General features: G+C 44.5%; 2 protein-coding genes across 2 annotated transcripts in view; one reads left to right on the top strand and one right to left on the bottom strand.

Moving 5' to 3' along the window:
- aamdc (adipogenesis associated, Mth938 domain containing) overlaps window positions 1-3,542 on the bottom strand; it is a 56,118-nt gene extending 52,576 nt beyond the window's left edge. The window contains exon 1 of the mRNA XM_083913594.1: window positions 3,510-3,542. The gene's annotated coding sequence lies outside the window, so the exon portion shown is untranslated. The remainder of the gene's footprint in view (window positions 1-3,509) is intronic.
- On the top strand, window positions 1,577-21,724 carry LOC310947360 (cullin-5-like; the record flags this gene model as incomplete). The annotated part of the gene is given in 20 exon segments (XM_083914150.1): window positions 1,577-1,600; window positions 3,329-3,438; window positions 5,600-5,699; window positions 5,827-6,003; window positions 7,867-8,008; window positions 8,152-8,297; window positions 9,283-9,363; window positions 10,037-10,130; window positions 10,291-10,421; window positions 10,523-10,630; window positions 12,150-12,214; window positions 12,285-12,444; window positions 12,554-12,638; window positions 12,641-12,684; window positions 13,709-13,832; window positions 14,026-14,201; window positions 16,471-16,632; window positions 17,960-18,078; window positions 18,234-18,357; window positions 20,516-21,724. Coding segments are annotated over 20 exon segments (2,367 nt in total). The 3' UTR covers window positions 20,711-21,724.
- Between the last annotated feature and the right edge of the window lie 1,951 nt (window positions 21,725-23,675).

The following is a 23,675-nucleotide window of genomic DNA, read 5'->3' on the forward strand; positions in this document are numbered from 1 at the left end:
ATTATTTTATTAATGCATTTATTTATTATTTTATTAATGCATTTATTTATTATTTTATTTATGCATTTATCTATTAATTTATTATTTTATTAATGCATTCATTTATTATTCTATTTTTTTACATTTATTTATTATTTTATTCATGCATTTATTTATTATTTTATTTGTACATTTATTCATGTATTTTTTAATTTTTTTATATATTTATGTATGCATTTATTTATTATTTTATTTATACATTTATTTATTTATTTATTATTTTATAAATGAATTTATTTATTATTTTATTTATACATTTATTTATTCATGCATTAATTTATTGTTTTATTTATACATCTATACATTTATTCATGCATTTATTTATTGTTTTATTTATACATCTATACATTTATTCATGCATGTATTTATTATTTTATCCATACATTAATTCATTTATTCATGCATTTATTTATTATTGTATCTATACATTCATTCATTCATTCATGCATTTGTTTATTATTGTATCTATACATGTATGTATCCCAGTATTTATTCATTTATTCATGCATTTATTTATTATTTTATCCATACATTTATTAATGTTTTCATGCATTTATTTATTATTGTATCTATTCATTTATTCATGCATTTATTTATTATTTTATCCATACATTTATTAATGTTTTCATGCATTTATTTATTATTTTATCCATACATCTATTCATTATTTTATTCATTCATTTATTCATGCATTTATTTATTATTGTATCTATTCATTTATTCATGCATTTATTTATTATTTCATCTATACATTCATTCATTCATTCATGCATTTGTTTATTATTGTATCTATACATGTATATATCCATGTATTTATTCATTTATTCATGCATTTATTTATTATTTTATCTATACATTAATTCATGCATTTATTTATTATTGTATCTATTCATTTATTCATGCATTTATTTATTATTTCATCTATACATTTATTCATGCATTTATTTATTATTTCATCTATACATTCATTCATTTATTCATGCATTTATTTATTATTTTATCCATACATTTATTAATGTTTTCATGCATTTATTTATTCATTTATTCGTGCATGCATTTATTATTTCATGTATACATTTATTAATGTATCCATGCATATATTTATTATTTTATGTATACATTTATTCATGCATTTATTCATTATTTTATCCACACATTTATTCATTTATCCATGCATTTATTTATTATTTTATTTATACATTCATGTATTTATTTACTATTTTATGTATACATTTATTCATGCATTTATTTATTATTTTATCCATACATTTATTAATGCATTTATTTATTATTTTATCCATACATTTATTTATTATTTTATGTATACATGTATTCATGCATGTATTTATTATTTTATTTATTTATTTATTCATGTATTCATGCATTTATTTATTATTTTATTTATTTATTTATTAATGTATCCATGCCCTCATAGAGACCTGAGTCATGTTCAGTCCACCCAGGGCTCCCATGCAGGACCTGAGCCAGCGGAACCACCTGTCTCGCGAGATTCTACGAGGTGATAAGTTGAAAAAACATGGCGACGTCTAATTTGTTAAAGGTAAGAAGCACTTGAAATATCCCGTATTTCTCCTCATTTACGGACACATTTAACCTCCTCACGTTCATACAGTGACACCATTAGTCCCCGCTCGTGTGTGTTCACTAACCGTGGCGTACATTAGTGAGCACTAACAGGGTAAACGTGTGTGGTGAGTGCACCCATAGGTGACAGTTGTTGTCGCTGTTAAAGTCCGGTGCTGTGTCGGGTAACTGTTACATATCCCCCGGACACAACCAACGGTTCTAACGGCTGTTTGTCCGCGGTACCGCAGCCGTTTGTTCTAACGGCTAACCGTTGCTAACAGGCCCGGTTGAACAGCATCTCCCCCGGTAGCTTTGACAGGGTAACGGTTGTGCTCTCGGTAAGGTGGACTGTTAATTAACCGTTAAAGCTAACCGTTAGTCACCGGCCGGGTGAGAGGGGTGAGTAGCCGTGACAGGTAGCCCTCACTCCAGCTCACTGTACCCGGCTACACAGCCTCAGGTGACCCGTGGAGGTGGACACTGGACCACACAGCCACAGGGTCCTGATAGACATGGACGTATTCTGAGCCAACGGGCCCCTGGGCGCAGACATGTAAGAGGCCCCCCCACTCTGTCCACACAGGAGCCAGACACCCACATTCAAAGAGTCCACGTTAAGGCCATTTGTGGTTATTTTGGGTCTCTTTGTGGTCATTGTGCACTTATTCAATTAGAAGGTTTTTAAAGTGGTCATTTTTACTTGTTTTGTATGTATTTGTAATTATTTTGCATCTATTTTTAGACGTTTAGCATCTTTTTGTGGTGGTTTTGCATCTGTTTTCAGTCATTTTGCATCTGTTTTTAGACATTTTACAACATTTTGTGGTGGTTTTGCATCTATTTTTAGTCATTTTGCTTCTTTTTGTGGTGGTTTTGCATCTAATTTTAGCAATTTGCCTCTTTTTGTGGCGATTTTGCATCTATTTTTAGTTGTTTTGTATGTATTTGTAATTATTTAGCATCTATATTTAGACGTTTAGCATCTTTTTGTGGTGGTTTTGCATCTATTTATAGTCATTTTGCATCCTTTTATGGTGGTTTTGCATCTATTTTTAGTCATTTTGCATCTTTTTGTGGTGGTTTTGCATCTATTTTTAGTCATTTTGCATCTTTTTGTGGTGGTTTTGCATCTATTTTTAGTCGTTTTGAATCTATTTTTAGTCATTTAGCATCTTTTTGTGGTGGTTTTGCATCTATTTTTAGTCATTTTGAATCTTTTTGTGGTGGTTTTGCATCAAATTTTAGACATTTTGCATCTTCTTGTGGTGGTTTTGCATCTATTTTCAGTCATTTTGCATCTTTTTGTGGTGGTTTTGCATCTATTTTAAGTATTTTTGCATTGGTCACTTTAGCTTCTTTGGAGATTGAATTACCAATACAAACTTTAATCAACATATATATTATGATGAGCTATTATTATAGGTTAAGATACCTCTTTATGGCCGGGCAATAGTTCAGTATGATAATGTATGGTCTTCACGTTCACAGTGCACTCTAAGTAGCACTACTGAATTAAAATGTGTCCTGGGTTAATACAAAGTAATTAAAAGATTTTGCAGTCACGTGAAAATCTAATTAGCCTCCTTGATCCCAGCCCTTGTTCTGTCTTCAGTGTCCATCTTTGTTTCTCTCTTTCCTCTAAACGCCTCCCTTCTCATCCCTCATCCTTCCTCTTCTTCCTCCCATCATATCTCCCCTGCAGAACAAGGGGTCCCTGCAGTTTGAGGACAAGTGGGATCTGATGCGGCCCATCGTCCTCAAGCTGCTCAGACAGGAAGCCGTCACCAAGCAACAGTGGTTCGACTTGTTTTCGTAAGAGATGCTCTCTGTCTTTTTACTTCTTTCTGTGTTATTTAAAAAAAGTGGCCCAGTGCACGCTCAACCCAGCTGCTGCTGCTGCTGCTGCTGCTGCTGCTGCTGCTGCTGCTGCTGCTGCTGCTGCTGCTGCTGCTGCTGAGTCAGATCCCAAAACAGTTGCCTCGCTCTGAACATCAGACACTATTTTAGTGCATTGCAGCAGCACGCACATGCAGTAGATGGACTCCGTTTGTACCAACAGGTGTCGTGCTTTACATAATCCCCACACAATGTCATACATTTGTAGGTAAGCCTGTTGTTGCACTGTGTCCCCCTCGTGAACTGGAATGGAAAAGTGTCTCGTTTCTAAAGCTCCACGGCCACGACTTGATGTACGACTGCCTCTTATAATATAAAAACCACACATTTTTTTAGGGATTTTAAGGGTTTGATGTGTTTCCCTATGAAATGGGACGTTGTGGTGTAGCTTAACTTGTCTTACTTGCAAAAATAGTTTATTAAATAGCAATGTTTCGGTACTAGACCCCTCTCCTATGCACCTGTCTTAAGTTACGCATGTTACAGTATCCTTCTGTCTTTGCAAAGACACCTTTTTTATTAAGCCCAAAGGAGCTTTTTCTTCGATAAAGTACCGTATTTTCTGCACTATGAGGCGCACCTAAAAACCTTCAAATGTCTCTAAAGCCGACAGTGCGCCTTATAACCCGGTGCTCCTTATATATGGACCAATATTGAGCCACAACAGGTCTCATAACTACGGTGAGCAGCCGCCGACTCTATTTTCCCCGTAGAAGAAGTAACGCGCGGTGCATGTTGAGATATACGACTACGTGAAGCGTGCCGTTTCATTTCCATGTGTGTGTTTGTGTAAAGAGCCCAAAATGGCTCCTGTTAAGAGACACGCTTACGACGCAGAGTTTACACTCAAGGCCATTAGTCACGCAGTAGAACACGGGAATAGAGCAGCAGCCAGAGAGTTGAACATGAACCAATCAATGGTGCCGAAGTGGAGGAAGCAACAAGACGACCTCCCCTGACTGTTGTGTTGACGTTCCCTTTAGAGCAGCTCCGTCTAATGGATGCAGAACGTAACCCCAGCCTCCACTGTAGCGTCTGTTCTATGCACCTTATAATGTGGTGCGCCTTATATATGAAAAAAGTTTCAATATAAGACGTTCACTGAAGGGGCGCCTTATAATGTGGGGCGCCTAAAATACGGTACATTAAAAACGATGCGCGATACCCTTTTCGATATAACCCTTGGCACACAAACTAGTATAATTTTCCCCTGTTGTTCAATAAACACCCTGGAGACAGTGCAAATGTGGATATGGTATCATTGTGAACCGTGATACTGAGACATATTGAAGCATTGATACCTTTCTATGATGTTAAAGGTTGTTTAGGGGAGTGTTTCTGATCCAAACCACTGGTGTAAAGATAGAGGGTGTCGTATGCTGCAATGACTCTAAATCCCTTTAAAGCTATTTTGTGATTTTTGGCTACATAAATAAAATAGACTTGTCTTTTAGTCATTTCACACGGACCAAGCACAGGCTCCAGGTGTGAGAGAGAAAAGAGACGCTGGACCACTGCACACGTTACTCTGTCACTTTTTGACCTGCCTGTGGGTCGACCTGCCGTCACCACAGTATGTCGTTCCGCCCTGCCGCCTTTCCCTTTCACACAGACGCTGTGGTGGCTCTGACACTGTTCCTCCGCTGCCAGCTCAGAGGCACCACAAATATGTCGACAGCAAACAGGCAGGGTTCATACGGGTGCTTGAAATCCTTGAAAAGTGCTTGAATTTTTGATAAAATGCTTGAAATTGTATCTGCAGTTCTTTCACAGCAAACAGCTATCGAGTGGAAATACAATAAGTTAGAGCCTGAAAATGGAAAACGTGAAATAATCATTTTCAGTATGTATGTATATGTAGAAATGTTGTTTTACCACAACTTTAGGATGCTTGAAAAGCTTGAAAATGAAAGTGCTTGAATTTGACCATAGGAAAAAGGTACACGAACCCTGGAGGCAGCAGTGTGAAAGAGCTGTAGACACCATGTGTGTTTGTGCCGTATGGAGTAAAAGCTCAGTAGAGTTCCCCAGAGTCTGAGGTGTAGTTTCACTTGATGGTTTCTTGTCTGTCCTCCAGAGATGTCCATGCTGTGTGTCTATGGGACGATAAAGGACCCGCCAAAATCCACCAAGCGCTCAAAGAGGACATCCTTGACTTCATCAAACAAGCACAGGCTGTAAGTAGTGTGTGTGTATACCTGTGTTTGGTCGTTTCATTCGGAGTCCAAGTAGCAAAGCTCACTGCTGGAGACTGATTATTCCAGGGGACAAAGCATCATAAGTGTGTACTTGTTGCCCTGGCAGCGGGTGCTGAGCCACCAGGACGACACGGCGCTGCTAAAGGCCTACATCGTAGAGTGGAGGAAGTTCTTCACGCAGTGCGACATCCTGCCCAAACCCTTCTGTCAGCTGGAGATCACGCTCATGGGCAAACAGGGCAGCAACAAGAAAACAAGCATGGAGGACAGCATCGTACGCAAGGTGAGAGGAGGAAGCGGATGGAGATTTGAGTTGAAAAACTGAGGCACGAAAGGAAAAGAAGGAGGGATGAGGATAGGTGATGACAGTGACATATGAGAGGAAGCAGCAAGATGGAGAGGAGGTGAAAGTTACTGACGGAGAGCAGTCGAGGCAGCTAGTGTGGACAGCTGTTTACACAGTAGTTGAGGTAAGCAGGCAGAGAAATAAGAACAGGGTGTCTGCAGGTCCTTAAAAAAGGATTAAATAGTCTTAAATTTGAATTTGTGAGGTCTGAAGTGCCACATCTATCTCATCTCATCTTCAGCCTCTTATCCGGGGTCGGGTCTCGGGGGCAGCAGCTCCAGCAGGGACCCCAAACTTCCCTTTCCTGGGCCACATTAACCAGCTCTAACTGGGTTATCCTGAGGCGTTCCCAGGCCAGTGTGGAGATCTAATCTCTCCACCTGGTCCTGGGTCTTCCCCGAGGCCTCCTCCCAGCTGGACGTACCTGGAACACCTCCCTAGGGAGGCGCCCAGGGTTCATCCTTACCAGATGATCCTGAACCACCTCAACTGGCTCCTTTCAACACAAAGGAGCAGCGGCTCTACTCCGAGTTCCTCACGGATGCTGAACTTCTCCCCCTCTCTCTAAGGGAGACTCCAGCCCCCCTCCTGAGGAAACACATTTCACAAGCTTGTGCCCTCGACCTGGTTCTTTGGGTCCTGACCCAAAATCATGAAAATGCACCTTGAAATTCTTGAAAAATGTTTGAATTTGATTTTGGAAAAGGTGCAAGATCCCCGTAGTATTAATATTGTTACTACTACAGTGTGAAAGGATTGCTAGCATCAAACTTCCTTTTAGGGCGCCCTCCCACTGTGCGTCCGTCCCGTGCCCCGTGCTTTAGGGTCCTTGTCCCCCCCTCCAGGCCCGTTTGTACTCACACTACCTGGGCCTCGGAGAATGCTTCTTGCTGCCTATACGTCATCACGCCGTAACACGTCACACGCATTGATGACGTCATGGCGATGCGTGGCTTTGTTTCCAGATCTTTCCGTAGACCTCAGAGTTTTTGTGCGTCTTGTCGACTGTTTTTGAATCTTTTCATCGACCAAATCTGCAGTAAACACTCCACCTCCGCATCACACCAACGTGAACCTTTCACCGCCATTGTTTGAAATGTCCGCGCATGGTCCCTCCTTCTTTTTTCTATGTCCCAACAGGCGCACAGGAAATGACCTCTGAACTGCCGTAGGCCTCGTGCTCGTACACGTGCGCACGCTCGTGCTCCTACACGTGTAAACGCGCTTTACAAAAGCCCACCACTCCCAAACGGGCCGTGGACGGCAAACTGGCCGCAGCTAGACGCGGAGCGGTTGCACTCACACTGGTCAAACGCACTAGGCTCTACACGAAAAACCTGTTTTGGCCCGGTGCGGAAGGACAGTGTGAGTGCGCCCTTAGTATCTAGTCTGACAGTCACTCATAATGTAGAAAGAACATGAATCAACTGCTCTTCTTTCAGGGCAAAGTCAGATCGGTGCGTAGAGTTTATCAGATACAGGTACCAGCATTTTAGGAAGTATCTGAGGCATTTATGCTGCTGGTATTGGAACAATTAAAAATTTGATACCTGTAGACACCCTGAAGAAATCTAAAATCATCAACGAAAGCATTTTTACAAGACAGGAGAAGAAAGGAGGGTGTGAGAAGTGGCTCTCATCGTTCTTGAGATGAAGGTGGAGGAGGAAGTTGTAGGGGAGGGAATATGATTCAGCAGTTTCCTTCAAATCACTTCATAAATAATTAGGGCTCGACTATTCTTGGACAGCGAAATGGACTCTAATTTATTCAGCATTTTATCTCTGCTTCTCTCCTCTCAGCTGATGTTGGACACGTGGAACGAGTCGATCTTCTCCAACATTAAGAGTCGCCTGCAGGACAGCGCCATGAAGCTGGTGCACGCCGAGAGGCAGGGGGAGGCCTTCGACTCGCAGCTCGTTATAGGCGTACGAGAGTCGTACGGTGAGGAACAGAAACGCAGAGAGGTTGTCGCTAATGTGTAAACATCCGTCCAATTAAACCAACCCTTCTGCACGTGAGGAGCGAAACAAACCACGATTCTGACCACGTTCTGTCTCAAACTCTCCGTGCCTCTCTCCCTCCAGTGAACCTGTGCTCAAACCCAGAGGACAAGCTGCAGATCTACAGGGACAACTTTGAAAAGGCCTACCTGGACTCCACAGAGAGGTTTTACAGAACGCAGGCGCCGTCCTACCTGCAACAGAATGGCGTCCAGAACTACATGAAATACGTACGCCACAATAACACCGACCCTTACAAGTACAAGTGTTAGCGTGGAGTTTGAATGATCCGATGAAGGGAGAGGTTCCTAGGATTTAAAGGGACAGTTGTGATGTTGCACGAGGTGCTTATCCACAGTCGGTGTGTTACTGCAGTTTGGAGTGAAGCTACGAAATGTGCTGCTATGTAAAAATCTATATCAGTTTGAGTGTACAGTATTTTTAGAACACTTTCACAGCTTTACCTTACTGTCAGACAGCCCTGTTTTCTCCGACTGCTGTTGTAAAAGTTGCCGTGGTTACATGATCAGGTACACGTGCATTTGTTGACAAGCCGAGGATACGCACAACGCAGTCTGCCCCAGTCAGAAGAGCCAGAGAGTGGCCTGTATTTCAGCATGTAGTGTCATCATTTCACAGGTTTTATTTATTTCCGGCGCCAAAATATCAAAGTACTTTAGTTTGCGTAGCTCACGTTTGCAACCCAGCGTAGTCCGACACCTCTTCCTCCTTTAGCTCACACCAGCGAGTAAACGCTGGGCTCATATTGATCCTCTTCCACCCTCAGACTCTGTCACAATCCCATTTTCTTTTCTTTGTCCAGTCCGACAAAACCTTAGCTGTCTTCAGTTTAGTTTAATTTCGGGCCACGCCTTCAGCACAGTACGTACAGTCTACACGTGCTGTAGCAGCCAGCAGACAGGCTTACACACGCTACGCTCCACAGCTGAGCCCTCGCATCCAAGGCGGTGACGCTGTAAAGCAGTTGATGCCATCAGGATACGACAGATGTGTCATTGAACTTATAACAAGTTGATGAACCATCGCAAAGGTCTTGGAAATACAGTAAATTATGACGGTTGTAAAACTACATGATGTTGCTTTAAGTTACATTTTGTGGACAGATGTGAGGGTTTGTGCCGTGTGTGTATGAGAGAGAGAGTGTGTGTGTGTATAACCGTCATTCATATAACTGTGTGTTGTGTTTCCCTGCAGGCGGACGCAAAGCTGAGAGAAGAGGAGAAGAGAGCACTGAGATATTTAGAGACGCGTCGTGAATGTAACTCTGTCCAAGCAGTAAGTGTCTGAAGCCTCAGGACTAAAGGATCTCTTCTTCTCTAATTCAGTACTTTGATATTAAACTCTGAGCTTTCAGGAGTCCCATTAAAACTTAATGTGGTTTATTTTTCATTATTATTATTTGTTTATTTCGTTCAAAGTTGCCTTTAAAGTGAGTCTTTGCTCTCTCTCTCTCTGTCTGTCTCTGTCTGTATCTCTCTCTCTCTGTCTCTCTGTCTGTCTGTCTGTCTGTCTCTCTCGCTCTCTCTCTCTGTCTGTCTCTCTGTCTCTCTCTCTCTCTCTCTGTCTGTCTGTCTCTCTTTCTGTCTGTCTGTCTCTCTCTCTCCCTCTCTCTCTCTCTCTGTCTCTCTCTCTCCCTCTCTCTCTCCCTCTCTCTCTCTCTCTCTCTCTCTCTGTCTGTCTGTCTGTCTGTCTGTCTCTCTCTCTCTCTCTCTCTCTCTCTCTCTCTCTCTCTCTCTCTCTATCTCTATCTCTATCCCTCTCCCTCTCCCTCTCCCTCTCCCTCTCCCTCTCCCTCTCCCTCTCCCTCTCCCTCTCCCTCTCCCTCTCCCTCTCCCTCTCCCTCTCCCTCTCCGTCTGTCTCTCTCTATCTCTATCTCTATCTCTATCTCTATCTCTATCTCTATCTCTATCTCTCTCCCTCTCCCTCTCCCTCTCCCTCTCCTCGCAGCTTATGGAGTGTTGTGTGAACGCTCTGGTGACCTCGTTCAAAGAGACCATCCTCGCCGAATGTCCGGGGATGATCAAACGAAATGAGACGGACAGTAAGTACTGCTGCACTGATATGTGACTGTCTTTTTAAATATAGCGTGTTAAAGGAAGCCATGTTGGTTTCATCCTACTGACGTGTTACTCTCTTCTATTGCCTTAACCCGAGTCTAAACTGTAAACGCACTGATCGATTGTCTTCTCCCTGTCGAGCAGGGCTGCACCTGATGTTTTCACTGATGGACAAGGTGCCCAGCGGGATCGAGCCCATGCTGAAAGACCTCGAAGAACACATCGTCAACGCCGGACTAGCAGACATGGTGGCTGCCGCCGAGACGATCACCACCGTACGTGCACAAACACACACCCTTCAGCAGATAGCTTAGCTCGTCTCATGTTCAGTCCGACACGATGACTAACAGACTGTCAAACGTGTGTGTTTGTCCAGGACTCCGAGAAGTACGTGGAGCAGCTGTTGACTTTGTTTAACCGCTTCAGTAAGCTGGTGAAGGAGGCCTTCCACGACGACCCTCGCTTCCTCACGGCCAGAGATAAGGTCCGTTTAACACGACAGTTTCATCACAGTTGTTCCCAAAATGTGTGTGTTCATAAAGAACTAAGCCTGCAGCCCCCGTTCACACATATGTAGTAATTTTCAGTAACTTATGCGTCCACGCCGTGTCTCTCCTCTCTGGATCTTCCAATCCCTTAAATGCACCTCGAGGGGGCTTCTGAAGGAGCTGAGAGCGAGGAAACGCCGCTGTGGAAGTCTTTTATCGAGTGGCGTGACGTTAAGATACCGCACTTCTTCTTTTTGATTTCAAACCGTCAGCGTACGAATCCGAAGAAGACCTCAGAATCCCGCACATACACATGAAACACTGAGAAAACAAATCAAAAAGCAACATTAAACAGACAACACAAAACAAATGTAACATCTCATCTCATCTCATCTTCAGCCTCTTATCCGGGGTCGGGTCTCGGGGGCAGCAGCTTTAGCAGGGGACCCCAAACTTCCCTTTCCCGGGCCACATTAACCAGCTCTAACTGGGGGATCCTGAGGCGTTCCCAGGCCAGTGTGGAGATCTAATCTCTCCACCTGAATAAAGTAGAAATAAACACGTGTTTGACAAAATCATTAGAAGAAATTACAAACACTCAGTCTGGAATTTTTAAAAATGGAAAATGTGTAGGAACCCTGTGTTATGTGTGGTCCATCAATGGCGATTAAAAAAGGCAATCAGTAAAGATGAAAGACGCAAAGATTAAGGGGCGCACTCACACTGGTCATCTGTACCGTGCCCAAGCACGTTTCACAGGTAAAGTCTGGTTCCTTTGACCAGTGTGAGTGCAACTGTACCGCGTCTAGGAGCGCCTCGGTTGACGTCCACGGCCCGTTTGGGAGAGGTGGGCTTTAGTAGAGCGTGTTTGCACGTGTACCAGCACGAGCGTGCGCACGTGTATGAGCACGAGGCCTACGGTGGTTCTGAGGTCATTTCCTGTGCGCCTGTTGGGACATAGAAAAAAGAAGGAGGGACCATGCGCGGACATTTCAAACAATGGCGGTGAAAGGTTCACGTTGGTGTGATGTGGAGGTGGAGTGTTTACTGCAGATTTGGTCGATGAAAAGATTCAAAAACAGTCGACAAGACGCACAAAAACTCTGAGGTCTACGGAAAGATCTGGAAACAAAGCCACGCATCGCCATGACGTCATCAATGCGTGTGACGTGTTACGGCGTGATGACGTTTAGGCAGCAAGAAGCATTCTCCGAGGCCCAGGTAGTGTGAGTACAAACGGGCCTGGAGGGGGGGACAAGGACCCTAAAGCACGGGGCACGGGACGGGCGAACAGTGGGAGGGCGCCCTGACTTTCCTCAATATGAACAAAAGCGGAGGAGAGTCAGACCTGGAGTTGAAGGCAGTTCTCTCTTTATAGAGTGAAAACACGAGTCAGTGATGAACACGCTGAGTCATAATGAGGATACAGCGAATACTACTACTACAGAGTAGACGGGGTCAGATAACCAGGGTCATGTTCACCGTAGTCATAAGTCTGTTCCTCCTCCCCTGCAGGCGTACAAGGCCGTGGTCAACGACGCCACGATCTTCAAACTGGAGCTGCCGCTGAAACAGAAAGGGTGAGTGGCGAACGACTCGGCGTCATTAGAGTCGTGTCTCTTTTTTTTGCCGGTTTGATTTTAAAACCAGTCACAAAGTTTGCGTGTTCATCGACCAGCGTGGGATGAAGACTCAGCCCGAGTCCAAGTGTCCCGAGCTGCTCGCCAACTACTGCGACATGCTGCTGCGGAAGACCACGCTCAGCAAGAAGCTCACGTCCGAGGAGATCGAGCTCAAACTCAAAGAAGTGGTGAGTCGCCGCTCTGCTCTCGAACCGCAGCCCCGTCCCGTCCTCCCTCTGTACTCACATCAGTCCCGTCCTCCCTCTCTGTTCTCACACTCCTCTCTTATCGTCTCAGCTCTTGGTGTTGAAGTACGTCCAGAATAAAGACGTCTTCATGCGTTACCACAAAGCCCACCTGACCAGGCGCCTGATTCTGGACATTTCGCCGACAGCGAGATCGAAGAGAACATGGTGGAGTGGCTGAGGGTGAGTTACGGAGCTGCACATGAACATTAATCACATAAAAGTGTTTTTCTCTTAATAAAACACACTAAAACGGATTTATTTGAATACAAAAAAGTGCTTTTTTCTGCTTCAAACTGTTTTTATTTAATAATTCTGTGGTTATTTATTCGTGTAAGGTTCAAATTAGCTTGAAATCCTAAACAAACTTAAGGAAACTCAACATTTTATCGTTTGTTATTCAGTCGTAGAATCACAGTTATTGATCTGCACTGAACTCAAGCTGGAAAATAAGGAATAAAGCCGGTTTTCTTGGGTTTTACAATCGTCACAAACGAAACCTTTTACCTTGCTGTGCCGTGCCCTCGTGCCTTAAATGGTCGTCAAGGTTACTGTGTTGAAAAAACTGCAACACATTAGAAATATTATGATTTTAAATGAGGAAATGGTATAAAATAAGTAACGAGACCAAACATCTTTGTGCAAGATTTGACTTTGTGGGCTCTCTCTCTCTCTCTCTCTCTCTCTCTCTCTCTCCTCTCTCTCTCTCTCCTCTCTCTCTCTCTCTCTCTCTCTCTTCTCTCTCTCTCTCTCTCTCTCTCTCTCTCTCTCTCTCTCTCCTCTCTCTCTCTCTCTCTCTCTCTCTCTCTTCTCTCTCTCTCTCTTCTGTCTCGTCTGTCTGTCTGTCTGTCTGTCTGTCTGTCTGTCTGTCTGTCTGTCTGTCTGTCTGTCTGTCTGTCTGTCTGTCTGTCTGTCTGTCTGTCTGTCTGTCTCTCTCTCTCTGTCTCTCTCTCTGTCTCTCTCTCTCTGTCTCTCCCTCTCTGTCTCTCCCTCTCTCTCTCTGTCTCTCTCTCTCTGTCTCTCCTCTCTCTCTCTGTCTCTGTCTGTCTGTCTGTCTGTCTCTGTCTCTGTCTCTGTCTCTCTCTCTCCTCTCTCTCTCTCTGTCTCTCTCTCTCTCTCTCGTCTCTCTCTCTCTCTCTCTCTCTCGCTGTCTGTCTCCCTCCCTCTCTCTCTCTCTCTCTCTCTCTCTCTCTCTCTCTCTCTGTAGGAAGTAGGAATGCCTGCCGACTATGTGAACAAGCTGGCGAGGATGTTTCAGGACATCAAAGTCTCAGAGGACCTCAATCAGGTCTTCAAAGAGATGCACAAACACAACAAGCTGGCACTGCCAGGTAACACACACACACACACACACACACACACACACACACACACACACACAGAGAGGGTGCGTGTATCTGGGTGCGATAGGAAACGCTTCATGACGACGTGCTCGCTTTATTTAACTGAACACAGAGACTCAGACTCGATTCACAGTTTAGTTGTGATGCTCCATGACCGGTTCTTCCTGATTCTCCCCTACAGCGGACAGCGTGAACATTAAGATCCTGAACGCCGGAGCGTGGTCGCGAAGCAGCGAGAAGGTTTTTGTCTCGCTGCCCACGGAGCTGGAGGACCTGATCCCTGAGGTGGAAGACTTCTACAAGAGGAACCACAGCGGTCGCAAACTCCACTGGCATCACCTCATGTCCAACGGCATCGTGAGTGAGACGGAATAAATAAATAACACGTTTTCCCCACAGACCAGCTACGAACGGCGTCACACTACGAGAGAATCAAGGCGGTTTTGGTCCGACCCCTCCCTCATAACTCTTGTGAAATATCAAAACGCTTTTTTAAACTCATAAAAATGATCATATCTTAAAAAACAAATAAAGTGAAAAAAACAGTTATTTTTACAATTAACACTTGAAATTATGAAGGCCACGTCACGCCACGCCACACCACACCATGTCACGTCACGGCATAACACGTCACCCCATACCACGTCACGCCATACCACGTCACGCCACGTCACGTCACACAAAGCCACGCCACACCACACCATGTCAAGTCACACAACGCCACGTCACACCACACCACGTCACACCACACCATGTCAAGTCACACAACGCCACGTCACGCCGCACCACGTCACGCCACGTCATGCCACACCACGTCACATCACGCCACGTCACGCAACACCACGGCACGTCAGACAACGCCACGTCACGCCACACCACGTCACGTCAAGTCACGGCACACCACGTCACATCACACCACATAACACCACGTCACGCCACACCACGCCACTTCACACTACACCACGTCTCGTCACGCCACGTCACACCACGCCACACCAAGTCACGCCACACCACGCCATGCCACACCACATCACACCACGTCACGCCACACCACGCCACGTCACACTACACCACGTCACACCACACCACACCATGTCAAGGCACATTACGCCACGTCACGCCACGTCATGCCACACCACGTCACATCACGCCACGTCACGCAACACCACGCCACGTCAGACAACGCCACGTCACGCCACACCACACCACACCATGTCAAGGCACATTACGCCACGTCAAGCCACACCACACCACACTACGTCAAGTCACACAACGCCACGTCACGCCACGTCATGCCACACCACGTCATGCCACACCACGTCACATCACGCCACGTCACGCAACACCACGCCATGTCAGACAACGCCACGTCACGCCACACCACGCCACACCACGCCACGTCATGCCACGTCACGCCACGTTACGCCACGTCACGTTACGCCACGTCACGTTACGCCACGTCACGTTACGCCACACCAGGTCACACCACGCCACGTCACGTCTCGTTACGCCACGTCAAGCCACACCACACCACACTACGTCAAGTCACACAAAGCCACGTCACGCCACGCCATGCCACACCACGTCACATCACGCCACGTCACGCCACACCACGTCACGCCACGTCACGCCACGTCACGTTACGCCACGCCAGGTCACACCACGCCACGTCACGTCACGTTACGCCACGTCAAGCCACACCACACTACGTCAAGTCACACAACGCCACGTCACGCCACGTCATGCCACACCACGTCACATCACGCCACGTCACGCAACACCACGCCACGTCAGACAACGCCACGTCACGCCACACCACACCATGTCAAGTCACATTACGCAACGTCAAGCCACACCACACTACGTCAAGTCACACAACGCCAAGTCATGCCACTCCACACCCCATCACGTCACGCCACACCACGTCACACCACACCATGTCAAGTCACACAACACCAAGTCACGCCACTCCACACCCCATCACGTCACGCCACTCCACACCCGCCACGTTACGCCACTCCACACCCCGCCACGTTACACCACGTCACGTCACACAACGCCACGTCACGTCACACCACGCCACACCACACCACACCACGTCAGGAACAAAATGTTCCGCATAAAAATAAACCTGAAAAGTTAAATGTTTATTGTTCACATGACTTACAGAGTATTAAGAAATACTTTCTTTATGTCTCTACATTTAAAAAATCTTTTGAATCTACATGTTTTTTTCTGTTTATTTAGCAAAAACTTGACCATTCGGCTTCGAAACAAGGACTACTCAAGGAATCGCTCAGTCACGCCCAACTGAGTGATACCAATACGAACAACGATCTGTCAAATGATATTTACCATAAACTTTCTTTGTCTCGCTTGTTATTTATTCAATGAACCCAATGAAACGCGTCGGTTTAACAATAAAACTGTGCTATAAACAACAAGTGTTGCAGGAGTTTTGACCTTCGTCTCATGCCAAACATCATCTACAAACCCTTTAAATAACTGTCTTTATTCTTCTAATATCTCTTTTATGAGTTAGTAAACTTAGTTATAAGTTTGTTTATGTATATTTGCAGTGAGACACACAGTAAACTACTGTACCTTTGTTTCTCCTGCTGCTCAGATCACCTTTAAAAACGAGGTGGGGCAGTACGACCTGGAGGTGACGACGTTCCAGCTGGCCGTGCTGTTCGCCTGGAACCAGCGACCCCGGGAGCGAATCAGCTTCGAGAACCTCAAACTGGCCACGGAGCTGCCCGACGCAGAGCTGCGACGCACACTCTGGGTCAGACCACGGGAAAACATTCTCAGATACTGTGTTACAATCCGCCAATTTACCGTTCAAGTACACAAGAGTGAGGTATTTTACTGAGGTCAGATCCGTTCTTCGCCGCTGATGGGTGCGAAACACGGCCAGGCTGCCAACCGTAACCTAGCAACAGTCGGGTTGTTAACCAAAGCAAATATAAATACACATCTAAAGTAGAACAACACATCTGTTTGGTACTTCTCAGTCGTGTTGTGTGTGTGTTTACAAAGGTTACCGTGGTCAAAATACACAAATCCAGAATCGTCCCCCTTTTTTATTTCATAGATAAAAACATTGGATATTTAAATCATACGTTGACAACCTTTCTACACCGGGATAGAAGATTTTGTCCGTGTCACTCAACACTCGTCGCTGTCATGTGTTTCTTCACACTTCTGACACACACACTTGAGATGTTTCACAGGACATAACGTACTGTGTTCTCCTGAATATGAGGGGTGGGCATATTTTAAAGGCCACATTAAGGGCGCACTCCCACTGTGCCTCTGTCCCGTGCCCCGTGCTTTAGGGTCCTTGTCCCCCCCTCCAGGCCCGTTTGTACTCACACTACCTGGGCCTCGGAGAATGCTTCTTGCTGCCTATACGTCATCACGCCGTAACACGTCACACACATTGATGACGTCATGGCGATGCGTGGCTTTGTTTCCAGATCTTTCCGTAGACCTCGGAGTTTTTGTGCGTCTTGTCGACTGTTTTTGAATCTTTTCATCGACCAAATCTGCAGTAAACACTCCACCTCCGCATCACACCAACGTGAACCTTTCACCGCCATTGTTTTAAATGTCCGCGCATGGTCCCTCCTTCTTTCTTCTACGTCCCAACAGGCGCACAGGAAATTACCTAGAACCGCCGTAGGCCTCGTGCTCGTACATGTGCGCACGCTCATGCTCGTACATGTGCAAACGTGCTTTACTAAAGCCCAACTCTCCCAAATGGACATTGGCCGGCAAGCGTGCCGCTCCTAGACGCGGTACGGTTGCACTCACACTGGTCAAAGTCACCAGACTTTAGCTGTGAAACGTGCTGGGGCCCGGTACGGATGGACAGTGTGAGTGCGCCCTGAGTCACAGTGTGAGCGTTGCATGTCAGTACACAGTCACAACAGCAGATGGAGCCAAAACTCTCCAGCCTTCAATCACAAAACTGTTTACAGAGACAACCAGCTGACTGTGACAGGGTCTGAGACGCGGAGAGACGCAGTGAGGTCCCGAAAAAAGAGGCTCAAAGTGTGAGGAGGAGTTGATGTTTCATGTCTCCCTGTCTCTCTCTCGTCTCTGTGCAGTCTCTCGTGGCCTTCCCCAAGCTGAAGAGGCAGGTGCTGTCTTACGACCCCCCGGTCAGCTCGCCCAAAGACTTCACAGACAGCACGCTCTTCTACGTCAACCAGGAGTTCTCGCTCATGTACGTTACACTGACAAACGCACGTCTGAGGAACGTGGACGTCCCCATTGATCCATGATTTCAGGGTGTCTTTATTTCCGTAATCCGCAGCTCTATAGAATATTTGTGATGTTTATTGATCGTGTCTTTTTGTGCGTCTCGTTTTCTTTTCTCAGCAAAAACTCCAAAGTCCAGAAGCGGGGGAAGATCAACCTAATTGGTCGCCTGCAGCTGACCACGGAGCGAATGAGAGAAGAGGAGAACGAGGGAATCGTTCAGCTCAGGATTCTCAGGACTCAGGTACGAAAGCGCTCCGGCGTCCTCTTTATGTCGTCCAAACTAACTTTTACAGCACTTTTCATGCACAGCAAAGGCGACAGGAAGTGCTTCACAGAATAAAAAGAAAACAAGAAGAAAATAGATTAAAAAATGAATAAATAAATAGATAATACTGATAAATACAAATACAAAGTATACAGCAGGAATTAAGAAGACTAAGAGACTAATAAATAGATTAAAATGAATGAATAAATAAATAAAAAATAGCTAAATAAATAAAAATGAATATCAAAACCATTAATAACTAAAAAAATAAATGAGTATATAAATAAATATAACTAGTAAAATACAAATAAAAAGTATATAACAGGAATAAAGAAGACCAAGAGACTAATAAATAGATTAAAAATTAATAAATTAAAATAGCAAAATAAATAAAAGTGAATATAAAAAATGTTAATTAAAAAAATAATTAATTACACTAGTAAAACACAAATAAGAACCATATAACAGGAACTAGGAAGACTAAGAGACTAATAAATAGATTCAAAATGAATAAATAAATAAAAGTAAATATTTAAAAAACGTTAATAATTAATAATTAAAGAGTAAATAAATAAATAGTAAAAAAAACAATTAAAAAAATAATAAGTTAATAAATAAAATACAAATAAAAAGTCTATAGCAGGAATTAGGAAGACTAAGAGACTAATAAAAAAAAAAAAAACAATTGCTAAATAAGTAAAGGTGAATATAAAAAACATTAATATTTACAAAATAAATTAATAAAAAAATACTTGTAAAATACAAATAAAAACCATGTATCATGAATTAAGAGGAAGAGACTTAATTAATTAAAAGTAAATATATAAAAAACGTTAATTAAAAAATATATGAGTTAATAAATAAATAGTAAAATACAATTAAAAATTATATAACAGGAACTAGGAAGACTAAGCGGTCATTAAATAGATTAAAAATTAATACATAAATAAAAGTTAATATGTAAAAAATGTTAATAATTAAAAAAAGAATTAGTTAATAAATAAACATTACTAGTAAAATACAATTAAAAAGTATATAACAGGAATAAAGAAGACTGAGACTAATATATCGATTAAAAATTAATAAATAAATAAAAACAATAGCTAAATAATTATAAGTCCATATAAAAACCATTAATAATTAAATATAAATGAATAAATAATACTATTAAAATACAAATAAAAGGTATACAACAGGGATTAGGACAAAGAGACCAATAAAAAGATTAGAAATTAATAAATAAATAAAAGTAAATATTTAAAAAACATTAAATAATTAAAAAATAAATGAGTTAATAAATAAAAAATACTAGTCAAATACAAATAAAAGGTATACAACAGGAATTAGGACAAAGAGACTAATACTAAATAAATAAATTGTATTAAATTATTGGAAATAAATAAAAGTGAATATAAAAACCTTAAACTAATAATTTAATTAATTACATTTTTAGTAACTAAATTAATAAAAGGTAATCAAACAGGTTTTTTTTTTTAGATAAATTAATAAAGTACCGTATTTTCCGCGTTATAAGGCGCATAGAACAGACGCTACAGTGGAGGCTGGGGTTACGTTCTGCATCCATTAGATGAAGCTGCACTAAAGGGAACGTCAACAAAACAGTCAGGGGAGGTCGTCTTGTTGCTTCCTCCACTTCGGCACCATTGATTGGTTCATGTTCAACTCTCTGGCTGCTGCTCTATTCCCGTGTTCTGCTGCGTGACTAATGGCCTTGAGTGTAAACTCTGCGTCGTAAGCGTGTCTCTTAACAGGAGCCATTTTGGGCTCTTTACACAAACACACACATGGAAATGAAACGGCACGCTTCACACAGTCGTATATCTCAACATGCACCGCGCGTTACTTCTTCTACGGGGGAAATAGAGTCGGCGGCTGCTCACCGTAGTTGGAGACCTGTTGTGGCTCAATATTGGTCCATATATAAGGAGCACCGCATTATAAGGAGCACTGAGACATTTGAAGGTTTTTAGGTGCAACTTATAGTGCGGAAAATACGGTATATAGATAAAGACTGTATACTTCTTGCCAGCGTGGCGTCCTGGGGAACGTCTCATCTGCTGACGCGGCGATGGCGTAAAAGTTGCTGAGTATGTTGTGTGTGTTTGCGGTGCAGGAGGCCATCATCCAGATCATGAAGATGCGGAAGAGACTGAGCAACGCGCAGCTGCAGACGGAGCTGGTGGAGATCCTGAAGAACATGTTCCTGCCTCAGAAGAAGATGATCAAGGAGCAGATCGAGTGGCTCATCGAGCACAAGTACATCAAGAGGGACGAGGCCGACATCAACACCTTCATGTACATGGCCTAGGCGGCGAGGGGGAGCGAAGGTGCTTCCACCGCGCCATTTTTTTTGTTTCAAACTCCCGGTTCCTGCGACCGGCGCTTTGAGAAGGACGTTAGAGGACGACGCAGAGCCTCCGCAACAACAAAAGTGTGGATATTTATATTTGTGTTTGTGAAGACGCCGGCGTGTTACCGAGGCGACCGTCGAGTCGTCTCGTTTTTTGCCTCTCTGCCCTCGAGCGCGCGGGTCAGAGGAGGAGGACGCCGTCCGCCAGCCGCCGAGATGAGAAGGAAACCCGTGACGTGATGGAACGAAACCCTTCCTGCCTTACTTTGTCAGCGACGGACGGACGCACTGCAGAGGGAGGGCGCTGACACCGGACATCCTCACGCTTTCACTCAAAACGCCACAGCCGCCATCTTAGCGGCCGCCGCTCTGCATCCCTCCGATTCTACGCTCGTCTTTTTTTTTAAAACTGGGAACGCAAAAAAAAAAAAACTGCCATTGAGGAGGAGCGGACGGAGAGATGATCTCAAACTACCGAGGAGTATTTTGCCAAATCGTGTGTGTGTGTGTGTGTGGTCTTTTCCATGTGTGTGTGTGTGTGCGTGTGTGTGTGCACTTTCAACAGCATGCTGCTCTCTGATGTTTGTTTGTTTGTTTGTGTGTTTGCTGGAGGCTCCGTCACACTTTGTGGTTGTGTCTGAGACGAAGAGAAGTCCGGCCACCGTTGAAATACTAATATTTATTGTTTTATTTTTTATCCCCACAGGTAAAGAAAAACAGTGTGTGTGTGTGTGTGTGTGTGTGTGTGTGTGTGTGTGTGTGTGTGTGTGCGTCACCGTTCAGACAGTTTCCCTACGGACGATCGTGCGAATGTGCTCGGTTCACGTGAAGTCCGAGTCCGTCAGATTTGAGACGCGGCGTTTCTAGCGCCCTCTGTGGCCGTAAGACGTAATTGCAGCGCGCCTGTTCTTTCCCGGCCTCCATCGTGTGTGTGTGTGTGTGTGTGTCACCTCTCTACTTCCGGTCCGTCCCCTCAATGTTCCCCTCTTAAATGTACACACACACACACACACACACACACACACACACACACACACACACACACACACACACACACACACACACACACACACACACACACACACACACACACACACACACACACACACACACACACACACACACACACACACACACACACACACACACACACACACACACACACACACACACACACACACACACACAGAGAGAGAGATAAAGAGGAAACACGTGCTTTCATTAGTGCGTCACATGATCAACCACCATTGTTTGAACTCATGAGGATTTTACGGATTCTCTCTTTAATGGTTAAAACTAGAGTCTACCTTCACGCTCAGGTCCTCCCTGTAAACACCTGGAGCTGCTGCTGCTGGTTTATCGGGGGCGTAATAAGTCGTCAGTGCTGCCAACGCATCCGGGTACTTTACTTCCTGTCCTTCACAATAAAACAACACTCAATCAACTCCAAATGACGCCATGACGGCTCTTTATGTTCGTCAAAGTCGCTTTCATGCAATAATTAGACTTTTAAACTAGGGCATAACGTAGATCTCAGTAACTGTGTTAATCATGATACAGCAAGTTTCCTGAGACGATTAATGCTCATCTCATCTTCAGCCTCTTATCCGGGGTCGGGTCTCGGGGGCAGCAGCTTTAGCAGGGGACCCCAAACTTCCCTTTCCCGGGCCACATTAACCAGCTCTAACTGGGGGATCCTGAGGCGTTCCCAGGCCAGTGTGGAGATCTAATCTCTCCACCTGGTCCTGGGTCTTCCCCGAGGCCTCCTCCCAGCTGGACGTGCCTGGAACACCTCCCTAGGGAGGCGCCCAGGGTTCATCCTTACCAGATGATCCTGAACCACCTCAACTGGCTCCTTTCAACACAAAGGAGCAGCGGCTCTACTCCGAGTTCCTCACGGATGCTGAACTTCTCCCCCTCTCTCTAAGGGAGACTCCAGACCCCCTCCTGAGGAAACACAATTCAGACGCTTGGACCTGGACCTGGTTCTTTGGGTCCTGACCCAGCTTTCATGACCACAGGTGAGGGTAGGAACCAGGACTGAGGGTAGATCCAGAGCTTTGCCTTCCTCAGCTCTCTTTTCGTCACATCGGTGCGGTAGAGCGACTGCAGCTCCGCCCCAGCTGCTCCGATTCTCCGGCCAAACTCACGCTCCATCGTCCCCTCACTCGTGAACACGCTGTGTGAGTTAAATACTTTCTCATTTTGACATAAAGAAAAATGAACACGACAAATAAATGACACAAACAAAACACTTCACACCAGATTTTCTGAGAGATTTGAGTCCAAGAGCTTCATCACGGTTCGATTCCACTGCAGGACGATCGGTTATCACGAGCGAAGGTCAACACATCGATGCACTTAAACGTGTGACCGTGGAGCGTCTGGAGATGATGGTGGTGATGCTCCATAAGGCTCCGCCTCGCGTGAATGCGACGTCACGTTCTCGCTGCGTCATCGGAGGATCTTTAGCCTCTGTCCTCGTGCCCGACTCACGACGCGTGTTTCCACACGTGGGACCCTTTCCCTCGCCGTGTCTGAGCGATGACACACACACACACACACACACACACGTTCAACACGTCTGCAGACTGTTTGTTCTGAACAGCAACGAGGCAAAAGGCGGTGAAACAGAAACACAAACGCACTCGACTGGAGCTCTGTCACTGAAGCCACGTGTTTTGTCTTTGCATCGATGAAGAAGAACCAGAAAAATGCTGTAAACAAAAAAACAACGGTTTTATTTAAATGGATGAGCTGCTGTGTTTGGGGAGAACACTGTCTGAGCTAGTGTGTGTGCGTGTGCATGTGTGCGTGTGCATGTGTGCGTGTGTGTGTGTGCGTGTGCATGTGTGCGTGTGTGTGCGTGTTTTATAAATTGGGGAGCAAACTCAAGAAAGGAGTAATTTAACACAAGTTTCCT

The sequence above is a fragment of the Echiichthys vipera genome (genome assembly GCF_963691815.1).
Source record: "Echiichthys vipera genome assembly, chromosome: 5".
Taxonomy (NCBI): domain Eukaryota; kingdom Metazoa; phylum Chordata; class Actinopteri; order Perciformes; family Trachinidae; genus Echiichthys; species Echiichthys vipera.